General features: G+C 38.2%; 1 protein-coding gene across 1 annotated transcript in view; it reads right to left on the reverse strand.

Moving 5' to 3' along the window:
* Nucleotides 1–13,166, reverse strand: part of tafa3a (TAFA chemokine like family member 3a) — a 219,980-nt gene that overhangs the window by 14,253 nt on the left and 192,561 nt on the right. Inside the window, exon 3 of the mRNA XM_079840262.1 lies at nt 2,220–2,369. Coding sequence (XP_079696388.1) covers nt 2,220–2,369 — 150 coding nt within the window. The remainder of the gene's footprint in view (nt 1–2,219; nt 2,370–13,166) is intronic.

Here is a 13,166-nt window from a genome sequence, read left to right on the forward strand (position 1 = left end):
GTAGGTGCTTTCAACTGGGTCATCATAGGCACTCTAATTAGTCTCTGGCTATGTAGCTCCATACGCAGCAGAGTGCGATGTGTTGTGACATATTCCTCCCAATACCATTAATATTATGTGTGAATTGTAGACCTTCTGTTGGCTCGGACCAGATGGGATAGCTTTGGTTGCCTTTGTGCATCGATGAGCCTTGAGTGGCCAACACCCTGTCGCCGGTTTGTGGTTCATCCCTCCTTGGACCACTGTTGGTAAATTCTCACCCCTGCTGACGAGGAGCAACCCACAAGCTTTGCCGTTTCAGAGAAACTCTGACCCAGTTGCCTTACAATAACACTTTGGCCCCTGTCAAAGTCGCTCAGATCTTTATTTCTGGCCATTTCTCCTGCATCCAACACTTTGATTACGAGAACTGATTGTTTGCTTACCATCTAATCTACACAGACCTTAATATGTGGCCTTGTTAGGAGATGATCAACAATATTCGCTTCGTCAATATTTTGGCTCATCAGTGAAAAGTGTAAAAAGTTGAATGCTTGCACAAAGTTCACATGGTCAATCTCACAAATTTGCTTCCTTTTACATCATAACTTAGCTATGCTGCATTTCTTAAAAATAACAAAAAAATCTGTTATGTTAATGTATGTATGTGTACTAATATATATATATATATATATATATATATATATATATATATATATATATATATATATACACATACATACATACACACACCGATCAGGCATAACATTATGACCACTGAAAGAAGTGAATAACCCTGATTATCTCTTCATCACGGCACCTGTTAGTGGGTGGGATATATTAGGCAAGTGAACATTTTGTCCTCAAAGTTGATGTGTTATGCTGCGTTCACACCAAACGCGAATTGAGCGTCAAAATCGCGTCTACCGCGTCTAGTTTCACGCGCGAACATTTTGAATGCATTCGCGTGTCCGCAGAGAATTGGACGCGCGTAGAAATCGAGCTCTGGAAGCGAAATTGACGCGCGTTCAAGGCACTCCAGGAGAAATATGTCATAAAACACCACTCTGCCTCTTTTCATTTTCATTAAAAATATATATTAAGCATGAATAGCCACACAAATGTGGTCCAGGCAACTCCTACATTATCTTCACTGCATGTATGTTTAAATATCCTTAAAATATAAAGTTATGAAACTTCTCTTTGCCCTCAGTCAAAACGATTTGGCAGACAACAAATTATAGATTCATGAGAGCAAAGCTCGGCCGTTAGATCTACACAAAACGAACCACTACAGGACATCAGAGCCAGCGGCAGACGCCAGAAGGACTGGCCGAGGAAAGGCTGCCTTCGCCGGGGTTATGAGCGGTGATTGCCCGGTGATCGCCTGGATCTCACAACTCCAAAAACACAAGATTATTTTTTTTAAATAGGCGCTCTCTTTATAAATAAACCACAGATTTGAGCTTTAAAAAACTACATTCCCACCTGAAAACGTCTTAAAACTACATTTTGTGACACAATAGTACGGTTTTTAATTTATGCAGGGTTTCTCATACACGTCACTTTACCACGTGACAGCAGCGAGCAGGCTCCTGATTGGTTAACGCGGCGCGAATTGACGCCAAAGTTCAAATTTTTCAACTCGGGCGTCAGACGCGAATTCGCTTCAAACGCGTGAATGCACAAAAGCACCATTCGCGTGTAAATTGCAAATTGTGATGGCTAGACGACTGGGTCAGAGCATCTCCAAAACTGCAGCTCTTGTGGGGTCTGCAGTGGTCAAGGCTCATTGATGCACGTGGGGAGCGAAGGCTGGCCCGTGTGGTCCGATCAACCAGACGAGCTACTGCTACTCAAATTGCTCAAGAAGTTAATGATGATTCTGATAGAATCGCAGTGCATCGCAGTTTGTTGCGTATGGGGCTGAACAAACAAGTCCAATCCATGGAGAACCCACCTCGCAACTTACAGGACTTAAAGGATCTGCTGCTAACATCTTGGTGCCAGAAACCACAGCACACCCTCAGGGGTCTAGTGGAGTCCATGCCTCGATGGGTCAGGGCTGTTTTGGCAGCAAAAGGGGGACTAACACAATATTAGGAAGGTGGTCATAATGTTATGCCCGATCGGTGCATATATGCACAGACACAGTATATATTGCTTGACAGAATCAAACATCAGACACACACACACAAAAAAAAAAAACATGAATACACAACAAATAAAAACAGTCTTACCGTCCACACAGGAAGGAGCCGCTCTTGTTGTCCCAGCAACTTGCCCAGGGAAGCAAGAACACTTGACAGTTTGGGAGCGCTCCTCGATTTTGTTCTTGTTGCAGCAGCGGTGGGCTGCAATGACCTCACAGGTTCCTGCTTTGACGTGCACTGAGGAAAAACAACAAGGACACAGAGTCTATTAAAATCAACCAGCTGCTTCAAACTTCCCTTGCCGACAAAGGAAACGATGAGGCACTAATGCGTATTCTGTTGCTGGCGGTGGCAGCAATGGAAATGAATCTGACGTGGAGGCAGTGTACAATTTAATTAATGCTAATGCAAGCAGTTTGATTTGTCCCAGGTCAGAAATCAGAAGAAAATGGTCTCTGTGATCATCAGGTTGGGTTTTACGATTCACTTTAGTAATTACAGGTAAAATGGTTAATTGAAGCATAGACCTTCAAGCATCTAGAAGGATCTTTCAGGCAATTTATTTATTTCTCTTTTTGTTTTGTTTATCCTTCACCTATGACTGAACAACAGAAGGGAGGAACATCACTTAGCATATAAAAGTGTGTATTCACACATCACTCTGAAGCTCTAAATTGAGGAGTTAAAAAATAAATGAGAATAAAAACATTTTGAAAAGTTTTAGTGTACCTTTCAAATCAACCTTAATTGCATTGGTAAAGATTTTCAATTTAAGACTTGAGTTAAAAATTGATTGAAAAAGGGGCCTCCATTTTCCCATTAGCTGGCCAATCTCAAAATCTCATCAACAACATTAAAAACATTTTGCCTCCAATCAATAAAGAGCCTTTAACGGGCGCACAAAAGAGTCTGTGGAGCGGCAGGCCGATTGTGGGCTTGGAAAAGAAAAACAGAGATTTACCGATGCAAACGCTGGCGGGTGAAGGGCTGAACCCCCTTTGTGTGATTATCTCTCAGCCCGAACACACTGCAGGGCCAAAGTTAATTTCAAAAAGTTAGAGCGGATGCAAATTGAATATTCAATGGTGGGAGTTTGTTCCTACAGCTTATAGAAAATGATCGCTTTGACTCATTCAATGTGCATTACCACCTTTATTTGTGTACCTTCAACGGTGCTTGTAAAAATCTATAAGAAAAACAAACTGGGCTGGGTTACTCCACAAGCTGGAGGTTTTGGGGAATTTTGAGTTTCCTTTCGAATTTTTGTTAAAACTAAAAAAAAATGAGCCACAAAACAACAGTGGATGACATTAAAGAATGGCTTTTTATTGGGGGGGGGGGGGATCTTTAAATTGAACAATTTATTATAAGTTTAAAGTATACTTAAATATGTACATATAAATAGATACAAAACACAATTTACTAAAGAAATTCACAGTAAAACCTAAGCCCCTAACCCAACTACAACAGGCCTAATTTAACACTAAACCTAAACAGGCCTAAACAACAGGGTATTCTTGCTTGGTATTAGGGATGCCACAATTCTCAATATAATATTGAACCGTTCGGTACGGCATTCACGGTTCAATACGCGCTTGTGATTTGCGTTTTTGAATTGTCGGTTTTGCATTTAATTAATTATTTTTCTACAAATTCTAGCATTTGCCTCCTCCATCCCAATACTGAACAACGAGACATACATTCACATCACATGTTAGTGGTAGAGTTATACTCACGGAACATTATAGATATTCACAATCACGAAAGTTCATGATTTGCATGCGTTTTAAAGCCTTGCCAGCTCATTCGCGTGCGTGGTTTTAACATGCGCTTTTCCGAGCGTCCGCACGAAACGCCTGTCATAAACGTGATTACTGAACTAAGTAGACGTCTTACTGTGCTAATACTGTCAAATACACACAAGATTAACAAACACAGTCGGTTATGTCTAAAGTGAAAGTAAAAGTAAAAGTAAAAATTAAAAGCACACTGCAAAAAATGCTTTTCTTATTTAGTATTTGTCTTATTTTCAGTCCAAATATCTAAAAAAATCTTAGATTTAAGAAGCATTTACTAGACTAGCAAAAGTTTTGTCTTATTTTGGGGGGAAATAACTCAAAATTAAGGGAGTTTTTGCTTAAAATAAGCAAAATAATCTGCCAATGGGGTAAGCAAAATAATCTTAATTCAAACAGAAAACAAGATTATTTTGCTTACCCCATTGGCAGATTTTTTTGCTTATTTTAAGCAAAAACTCATAAATTTTGAGTTATTTTCCCCCAAAACAAGATAAAAACGTTTGCTTGTCTAGTAAATGCTTCTTAATGTAAGATTTTTTAGATATTTGGACTGAAAAGAAGACAAAAATACTAAGTAAGAAAAGCTTTTTTTGCAGTGCATGTTTGAATTTAAGTGGCACCGAAATAAGGCACCAAAATCGGCGTTCTGATTCGGTCCAGTTACATACCGGTTATATAGTAACACGGCACGGGGTTTCGGTACCCAACCCTAGTGGCGACAAGTGACTGTTAAAAAAATGTATTTGACATTGAATCATTCATTCAAGAGATTTGTTCAAAAATGCTGATTCATCCAGTAATAAGTCTTTTTGAGTGAGTCATTGAATCATACATTCAAAACGATTTTTTTAATTAAAATTACTTATTTATTACTAGGGGTGTGACGAGATTTCTCGTTGAGGTGAAAAGCTGTCTCGCGTCATAATGTCATGACGGAGTGTGAGGGTGAAGTTAGGATAGAATATGTCACCGCTTTGTTTACATTACGCCTCCACTGTTTTTTTGCTTTTTATAGAAATAAAAACAATTTAATTCAGGTGGATAGCTGTCGCTTCAATTCCATCAGCTCATCCAACATGAGCTGTTCGAGTCGTACATAGTTCGCAGCACTGATCACGAGAAGACCAACAGGACCGTGGCGGAGGATTCGTTACGCAACAGAAGCATCAGACAAATGTCTTATCTTGTAAAATGCGCATTCAGCACCACCGCTCCCCAATCACAGAGTACACACGATCGCGAAAGTAAACCCGAGCGCGCATTCAAGCGCGATTTCAATGTGTTACTGCTGTTTGAAAGCGCCTCCCTGAGGCATGCAAATCTCTCTCAATATGAAAGCTATCTGTGTAGTTGTAACCATCTCTTAGCTCTGTATCATGCTTGAAGAAAAATGTGGTCTCCATTTGCAGTTTGAATATTGAGAATATTGAGTACTTTGATTATGGTTGCACTTATTGTTTGCACTTGACCTATGATCAATTTGTGGGAAGGAGTTCAGTTAGGAGGTCAAAAGTTGTATAAGCTCATAAATCTTATGCAGTTCTAAGGTCTGAAGAGACAATACATTTTTTTTTTAAAAAGCCAGTCAGTTTGTGCCAACCTTTTACAGTGCTTGAGTATTGTTGTCTTTTACTGCATATGATAATTCATACTCAGAAAGTAGAACTGAAATGACATTCATTACAAGATGATGAGTTAAAACATTTCATATGCATCTGCAAACAATTTTTCTAGTCATGTATTTCATCATTGAGGATTTCTTAAAAATACTATGTAAAAATCTTGTCTCGTCACGTTCTCGTGAACCCAATCTCGTGTCTCGTCTCTTGAGATATGAGTCTCGTCACACCCTATTTATTACTATTATTAATTTGATATTTTAAAATAGACTGCAGCAATTAACATTTTTTCAAAACTCTATTAAATCACATTATTCTGTTTAGTAGTCCATTCAGAATCATGGGAGAATCGTGATTTCTCTTTTGCTCTGATTTACACAAAATGAGACATAAATAATACAGACGTACAGCTGGATTCAGAAACATTCTTAACAATAAAATTGACAGTACTATTTTATTCTTGCTATTCTGGGTCTTTTTGACCCCAAATGACGTTTGCAGAATATATATATATATATTTTTTAAAGTTGCTTTCATCTAAATGGGATTATACTTGATTTTGTGGTTGACACTTGCTAGCTCTACAAACAAAAAAATTAATTGGAATGATATCTGGTTGTGTTAGTGTGAAAAAAAGTCACACTCAGGATGTTCGGGGGATGACCCCAGACAATAAAAAGTGATTTTGTAACATAATAATGTAATTTTTTACCGCAAAGTCACCCATAGACAAAAAAAATGGGTACATAAGGGGCGATACCACAACACACCCCTGATGGAGTAAATACTGTACACACAACAGGTTTTTTAAAAAATATTATTTTTTATTTGTTTATATAAATTAATCTTAAATCCCCCAACACTGCACAAATGTAGAGTAAAAACATTAATAAAGTGAGTGATATTACATTTGTTAAAAAAAACAAACATGTTTTTTAAATTGTATTGCTCCTGATGACCCTCAACATTTAAATAGTCTGATTCATTGTTTGCTCTAAGCAGGTCCTTTGAAACCCTCCACCTCCCCCAGCTCCACCTGCCTAGATCTGCTATGGGATATTTGTATGTATTCATGCAGCCGCAGCATGTCTTACATGCTCACAGCAGCGTGTCCGAGTATCTATTTGCAGTAGCAGGTCCATACTTGCTCCGCAGCAGCAATAATCAACAGAAGCATAATCTAGTCATTGCCATATTTAATAACATTCTAAAACTATTCCGAGAGTTGTCACGATTTAAATAATATAATCATTTTAAATTATGCTCTTAAAAACTGGGTAAATAATGGGTACAGCAAGTTTTTAAAAAATCAGCCATCATTAGTTTGACACCCATGTGGAAGACCATGGCACGATCAACATCAATGTCATGGGTGCAATCCTTAAGTCGCTGTGGTTTAAATTGTCTGTCAAATGAATAAATGTAAATGATATTATCTGTGTGCTCAAGAGCTTCTGTGAAAACACAAAAGCTTTTAATTTGGCAGTGAAGATTAACAGTTTCCATGTTTGGCACTGATCAAAATGTGTTCCTTAACTCGAGGTCACACTGAAATTGAATCAAATTTGCAAAACAAAGAAAGTGTCACGTTCCTGGAACAGAATGTTTTTGGCACAGCCACAGAGATCAGCACCGACACAGGAGCACCTGATCCCAGATCAGCTCTCAACCTGCTGTGGGAACCCTATCTCAGAATAGCTGCCTTCATTACACTGCAGGAATAGGTTGGCGGGGCCTTGGAGAAACAGTGCAAACTACTGATTAAACCATAACCCTTTCACCAAGGTCATAAACAAGCCAACCAAATCTATAGCTAGTATGTGTGTGTACGTGAGCGATCGGCTCCTGTGAAGATTAAGTGGCCAGTGTTCAGCAAGGTGCCCGAGGACCAACAAAGAGAATTAAACAGTTACTTCCTGGCTCCGTATACTCGACTGATGTGAGACCCTTTCTAAGAAGGTGTTGTGTCTTTCTTTGGACATCTGTGCAAAATTTCCATGGACTTGCAATAGCTGCGATCGATATGTTTCACTTAAGGTGTGCAGGCTGGTCGTCTGGCAGAGTCAAGGAACGTCTGCCTCAGCAGCAGGAGGGGGCACGATCGGGGCGCTAACAGTAATGGGAGCTGGCACGGCTCTAAGACACTGCTTTCAACACCACACTCACATCCATTGATCCCTCATTGACAAGCACTGAGGAAGGTGAGGAATGGACGAACTAGTAGAATGATAAAGGCATCAAAACTAGTTTATGCTATTTGACAAAAGCCAAAATCAATGAGAAGCTATATTTGATATAAAATGTTTGTTTTATGTATTTATTTGATCACACACTTTAAAAAATCGTGGGTTCTTTTTTCCACCCAAATCCTGGGTTGAGTAATTTTTTGGGTAAATTTTTTCAGTGTTCGGGTAGTTTTTGTTAGAGGCCGGCCAATTTATCGATCTGCCGATTTTAGCCTTTTGCTGAATAAAAGTACTAATTTATTTCAAATAAAAACATTCTTACTGACCCAAAACTTTTGAACAGTAGCATTTCAAACCTAGTAACTTACTTTCTTATGAATTTATTTTATCTAATGATACTTTTTCCCCGGTTTCACAGGCAAGGGTTAAGCCTATAGTCCCAGACTAAAATGTATGTTTGAGCTGTTTTAAAGGTCCAATGACATGCTGCTTTTTTAATGCTTTTATATAGGCCTTAGTGGTCCCCTAATACTGTATCTGAAGTCTCTTTCCTGAAATTCAGCCTTGGTGAAAATTACAGCCATTACGGGCCAGTCGCACAATGAGCTGTCCTTAGGATGTGCCATTTCTGTGCCTGTAGCTTTATATGCTAATGAGGAGGAGAGAGTTGGGCCAAAGTGGAGGGTGGGGGTGTGTCCTTGACCAGCTTGCGGCCACGGTACCATGCGCTAATGTTTACAGTGGATGTATCGCAATGGCTTGTAGACACGCAGTCGTTCAAGCTTTCCAGTTTGACCAAGAATCTGATCCGGATGGAGAAGCACCTGAAGAAGTTGCAACTCAGCGGCTACAGCAGGACGGCTCCGAATGGTTAGTTTAAATTATTGTGTCCGGACACGGTACTTTAGTTGGTTTGTTTATGTATGCTGTTACAGTTATTATCATGTAGCTAACGCAAGCCTACGTTGTTGGCTTTTCATGTTGCTCTGATTTGCTATAGTTTAGAGAAGACTGGATAATTTTCTCTGGGCAGGCAAAGCAGAGAAAGGGGAGGAAACCTTACCCTGTATGACGACATAGTATAGGGAAGATTCCAGATTGGCCCATTTGAGCTTTCATTTTCTCAAAGGTGGAGCAGAATCACCCTTTCTAACCACTGGGGGACCATAGGCAGGCTAGGGGAACTCATATTAATGTTTAAAAAAAACTCATACAACTTGCACTGATATAAAATATGTCATTATATGTGTCATTGTTTTGTATCAAGATGCACACCAGTAATGTTTTTTTCTAAGGCACATTAAGAGAATAGCGCCGAGAATAGTTTTTGAGCGCAAACAAAAAATAGAAATAGCGACTTTATTCAACTTTATTCTAGGCCTCAGACATGAACTCACGAAGCACCATGAAGCATGCGCGAGAATAGAGCCGGTGTTCTGACACATGACATGAGTTTTGTTTACAAGCAGAGGAAGACATGCCGTATCTAAGCTGTTGAATTCTACATTGATCGCGCTTTAGGTCTTGGCGTGGTGCTCAAAATGGTGCTAAAGTGTGCATTTCATGGATACCCGAACTGTGCTCAACGTCATATTCTCGAGCATGCGTTGTGGTGCTTCATGAGTTCATGTCTGAGGCCCAGAATAAAGTTGAATAAAGTCGCTATTTTGATTTTTTGTTTGCGCACAAAAACTATTCTCGTCACTTCATAAAATTATTGTTGAACCACTGTAGTGAGATGGACTTTGTAACGACGTCTTTAGTACCTTTTATGGGTCTTGTGAGTGCTAAATACATTGCCGCCAATGGAGACCTTTCTGAGCCATCGGATTTCAACAAAAATATCTTAATTTGTGTTCCGAAAATGAACAAAGGTCCTACGGGTGTCGAACGAGAAAAAATTTCATTTTTGGGTGAACTAACCTTTAAATCTCCTGATTGAACGAAGGCCTAATACTGGCTCAATCTAAGCCCTGTCTATGAAACCAGGCCATGATATTTTAAGTGTGGCTAAAGTGTCCAGATACTTTTATTTGCAAATATCAAATACCTTTCCAAATACAATAGTTTATATATATATAAAAAAAACATGGATTTGGTCCAATCGGCCAAAAAGTCTTTCAAGCAATGACAAACATATGGTTATTTCACCGAATTTGCAAATGTTGCTGGCACTTGTCAGATGTGGTTAGGATCTAAGAGTCTCCATGCAGTTTCTCATTAATGCGAGTTGAAGGGTAAAATCATCTAACATTGGGATGTGTGACATTCTCCACAAGGGTAAAGGCCATTTTAAAAATAAAACAGAACAGATTGCTGCCTCAGATGCAAGTATGAGCATTAAGCAGGCATTTTTTCCCCTTATGCCTTACTTTTGTGCTTTTCCAGTCTGTCATTGATGAGCTTTTTTAGAGCAGAGCGGCTCTTTTTCCACAAATAGTCAGCGAACATATTGACAAATAACAAAAAAGAGAGAAAACACATAAAATGTTCCTGCTAAGCTCCTATTGAATTAGCATAACACAGCCACCCTCTGCTTTGGTGCAAGAGAGAGAGATGACAGACTTTGTGTTCACAAAATTGCTATTCAAAGGTTGTTTTTCTAGAAACACTGTGACGGAGAGACGCTGGATGAAAATATGAGTGCACGGTGCTTAACTGTTAACGCAAAGGCTGACAAAATATAACCATATACCTCAGATAAATGTAGTAAACAAATGATTAAAGCATCATTAGCCGAGCACACATCAAAACAGCTATTATGTTGCCATGCTAAACAAAAGCATAAATGGATGTCCTTAAAGGTGCAATCTGCTTTCTTTTCATATGACAGGCAACAATTACCCATGAGCAATAACAAAGCCTCTTCATATCGGTTAACTCCTCTTATATGTTTCAAACGCAAAGCTCTGTTTGCAGCCTCAAAGCTAATAACTACAGGGAGAGTTTGCTTAACCAGGAGTAAAAATAAACCTTTACCAGACTCGATTCTGTATCACACTATATAGTGGCCCGAAATATACTGACGCTTAAATCTCAAGTAAAAATTGATGTAATTGCACTATATAATTGTATAAAAATGTTGTTTTTTTTAAAGTAGCCAGATGCAGATTTCTCATAAAAATCTAACTTCTTTCTAATGCAATGATATTCAGTAATTTGCATAATGCCCTATTATGCTATTTTAAATGTTCCTAATTCTGTTTTGGAGGTCTCCTACAATAAGTTTACATGCATCCAAGGTCAAAAAACACTTTAATTTTCTCATAATATGCAATGTGTTGTCAAAAGTACCGACCACGATACCAAGTCGGTACTGAAATTTTAAAAAAATGCGGTTGAACTGGATGGCCAGCCCAATGGCCAGTCAGAGGTGTTTACGATTCCAGCTCAACAGTGCTAAAAGCGTCACATTTTTTAAATTTCAGTTCCGACTTGGTATCGCAGTCAGTACTTTTGACAACACTAATACAATGTAACTAGTGTTGTCAAGCATATCGATATTTCAATGTGTATCAATACTGAAATATCTCAAACGGTTCCAATACTCCCTTTCTGCAGTATCGATACACCGATACCAGCTGCGTGTTCTCACTCTCTCTTCTCTCCGATGGTGGATTGACACACACACACGTCTCCAATCACTCACTCGTCTCATTCGCTACGGTTGAATAGTGCTGGTGTTGGCCAGAATTTTGCCGCAGGTTGTGGGTATTGTACATAATTGTACTGTGCGTCAAACAGACAGAACGCAGTCAAGAGGGAGACATTGATAATATTGAGCGCAAAAACATTAATTTAACTGCAATATCTGCTGTTGGACACTAAATTTAGGTTTAAAAGTCAACATGTATTCAAGTATTTTATGAGAGTAGTAACTGTAAAGGGATAAGTGCGTGTAATTGAATATAAGACGTTTCTTATAGCCTATTTAAAGGATTAAGAAATACTGTGTGTGTGTGTGTGTGTGTGTGTGTGTGTTCCTGCAGAACATTCCTCTTATCTGCCAACACTGAGTTTGTGATTTTTTGTTTTTCTTTAATATCATTTTAATGTAGCGATTTAAACTCCTTTTGCTTGGTAACATTTGCACATAATGTATAGCACAAACCCTTACGAAAATTAACCATGGTTTTATTATAGTAAAACCATGTTTTTTGGCGTATTGATTACCATTTTATTTTACCAAATACCAGTTAAACTATGGATTTAAAGCAAAATCATGGTTAATTTGTGGTTACCATGGAATATCTATCTATCTATCTATCTATCTATCTATCTATCTATCTATCTATCTATCTATCTATCTATCTATCTATCTATCTATCTATCTATCTATCTATCTATCTATCTATCTATCTATCTATCTATCTATCTATCTATCTATCTATCTATCTATCTATCTATCTATCTATCTATCTATCTATCTATCTATCTATCTATAACTACAATAACCCTGTTATTTATTTATCATTATTAGAATTTTTTTGCTTGTTTTATTTGTTGTAAAACCATGTTTTTTTTTGTAAGGGTAGATGTATTCACTACGTGTGTGTTCATAGCATTCAGCTGACACGTTTGTTTGAAGGACAGCATTGGGCAGAATGTGGAATAGGGTGTTTTATCAATAAAATAAAGAATTGGCTTTTTATCCGACTAATCGATTAATCTGAAAAATAATCGGCCGACTAATCGATTATCAAAATAATCGTTATTTGCAGCCCTAATTCTATTGCATTTATTTGAGCTATCGTTTGCAATTTTTTGCTTATTTTATTAATAACTGTTGTCTGTTCATTTTAATTATTTTGTAAATTGAGTTCAACGATTCAAATAAAGCCTGCCTGTTTTGGTATATAAGCTATTGTAACGAAATTATAAAAAAAAAAAAAAACGATTATTATCTGTATGGTGGTATATACTGTATGGCAGTTTTCCCTGTGGTATCGAATATCGATATTTTTCATATCGTATCAAAGTTGGAAATTCCAGTATCGTGACAACACTAACTGCAACATCAACTCTTTTCTCACTTTTGTTTAAAATGGTTTGATACAGGATTCAGTCTCTCTAAACCCCTCTTTTACAAGAGCATACTCTGCTCTGATTGGTCAGTTGGCCCAGTCTGTTATGATTGTTGTCTACTGCTTACAGTGTGTGTCAGAAACTAAACGCCCATCACCATATCTGATTTTCAGTTCCGGATCTTTCTCAGCACTTGATACACAGTGATACGTACATTAACAATGGTGTCGGTTTTAGCATACCAAGTCCAGCCCAAGTTCTCATCACTTGGAAGTGCTTGCAAAGTGGATTTGCTTTTGCAGCGCAGAAAACAGCATCTTCTCAACATGTCGACAACATGAATTAAACTCTTCCAGGCCTCACCTACAACAATGACACATTGTTTGCGGGCAGACAATGAAGACC

The sequence above is a fragment of the Gobio gobio genome (assembly GCF_949357685.1).
Source record: "Gobio gobio genome assembly, chromosome: 17".
NCBI classification, from domain to species: Eukaryota; Metazoa; Chordata; class Actinopteri; order Cypriniformes; family Gobionidae; genus Gobio; species Gobio gobio.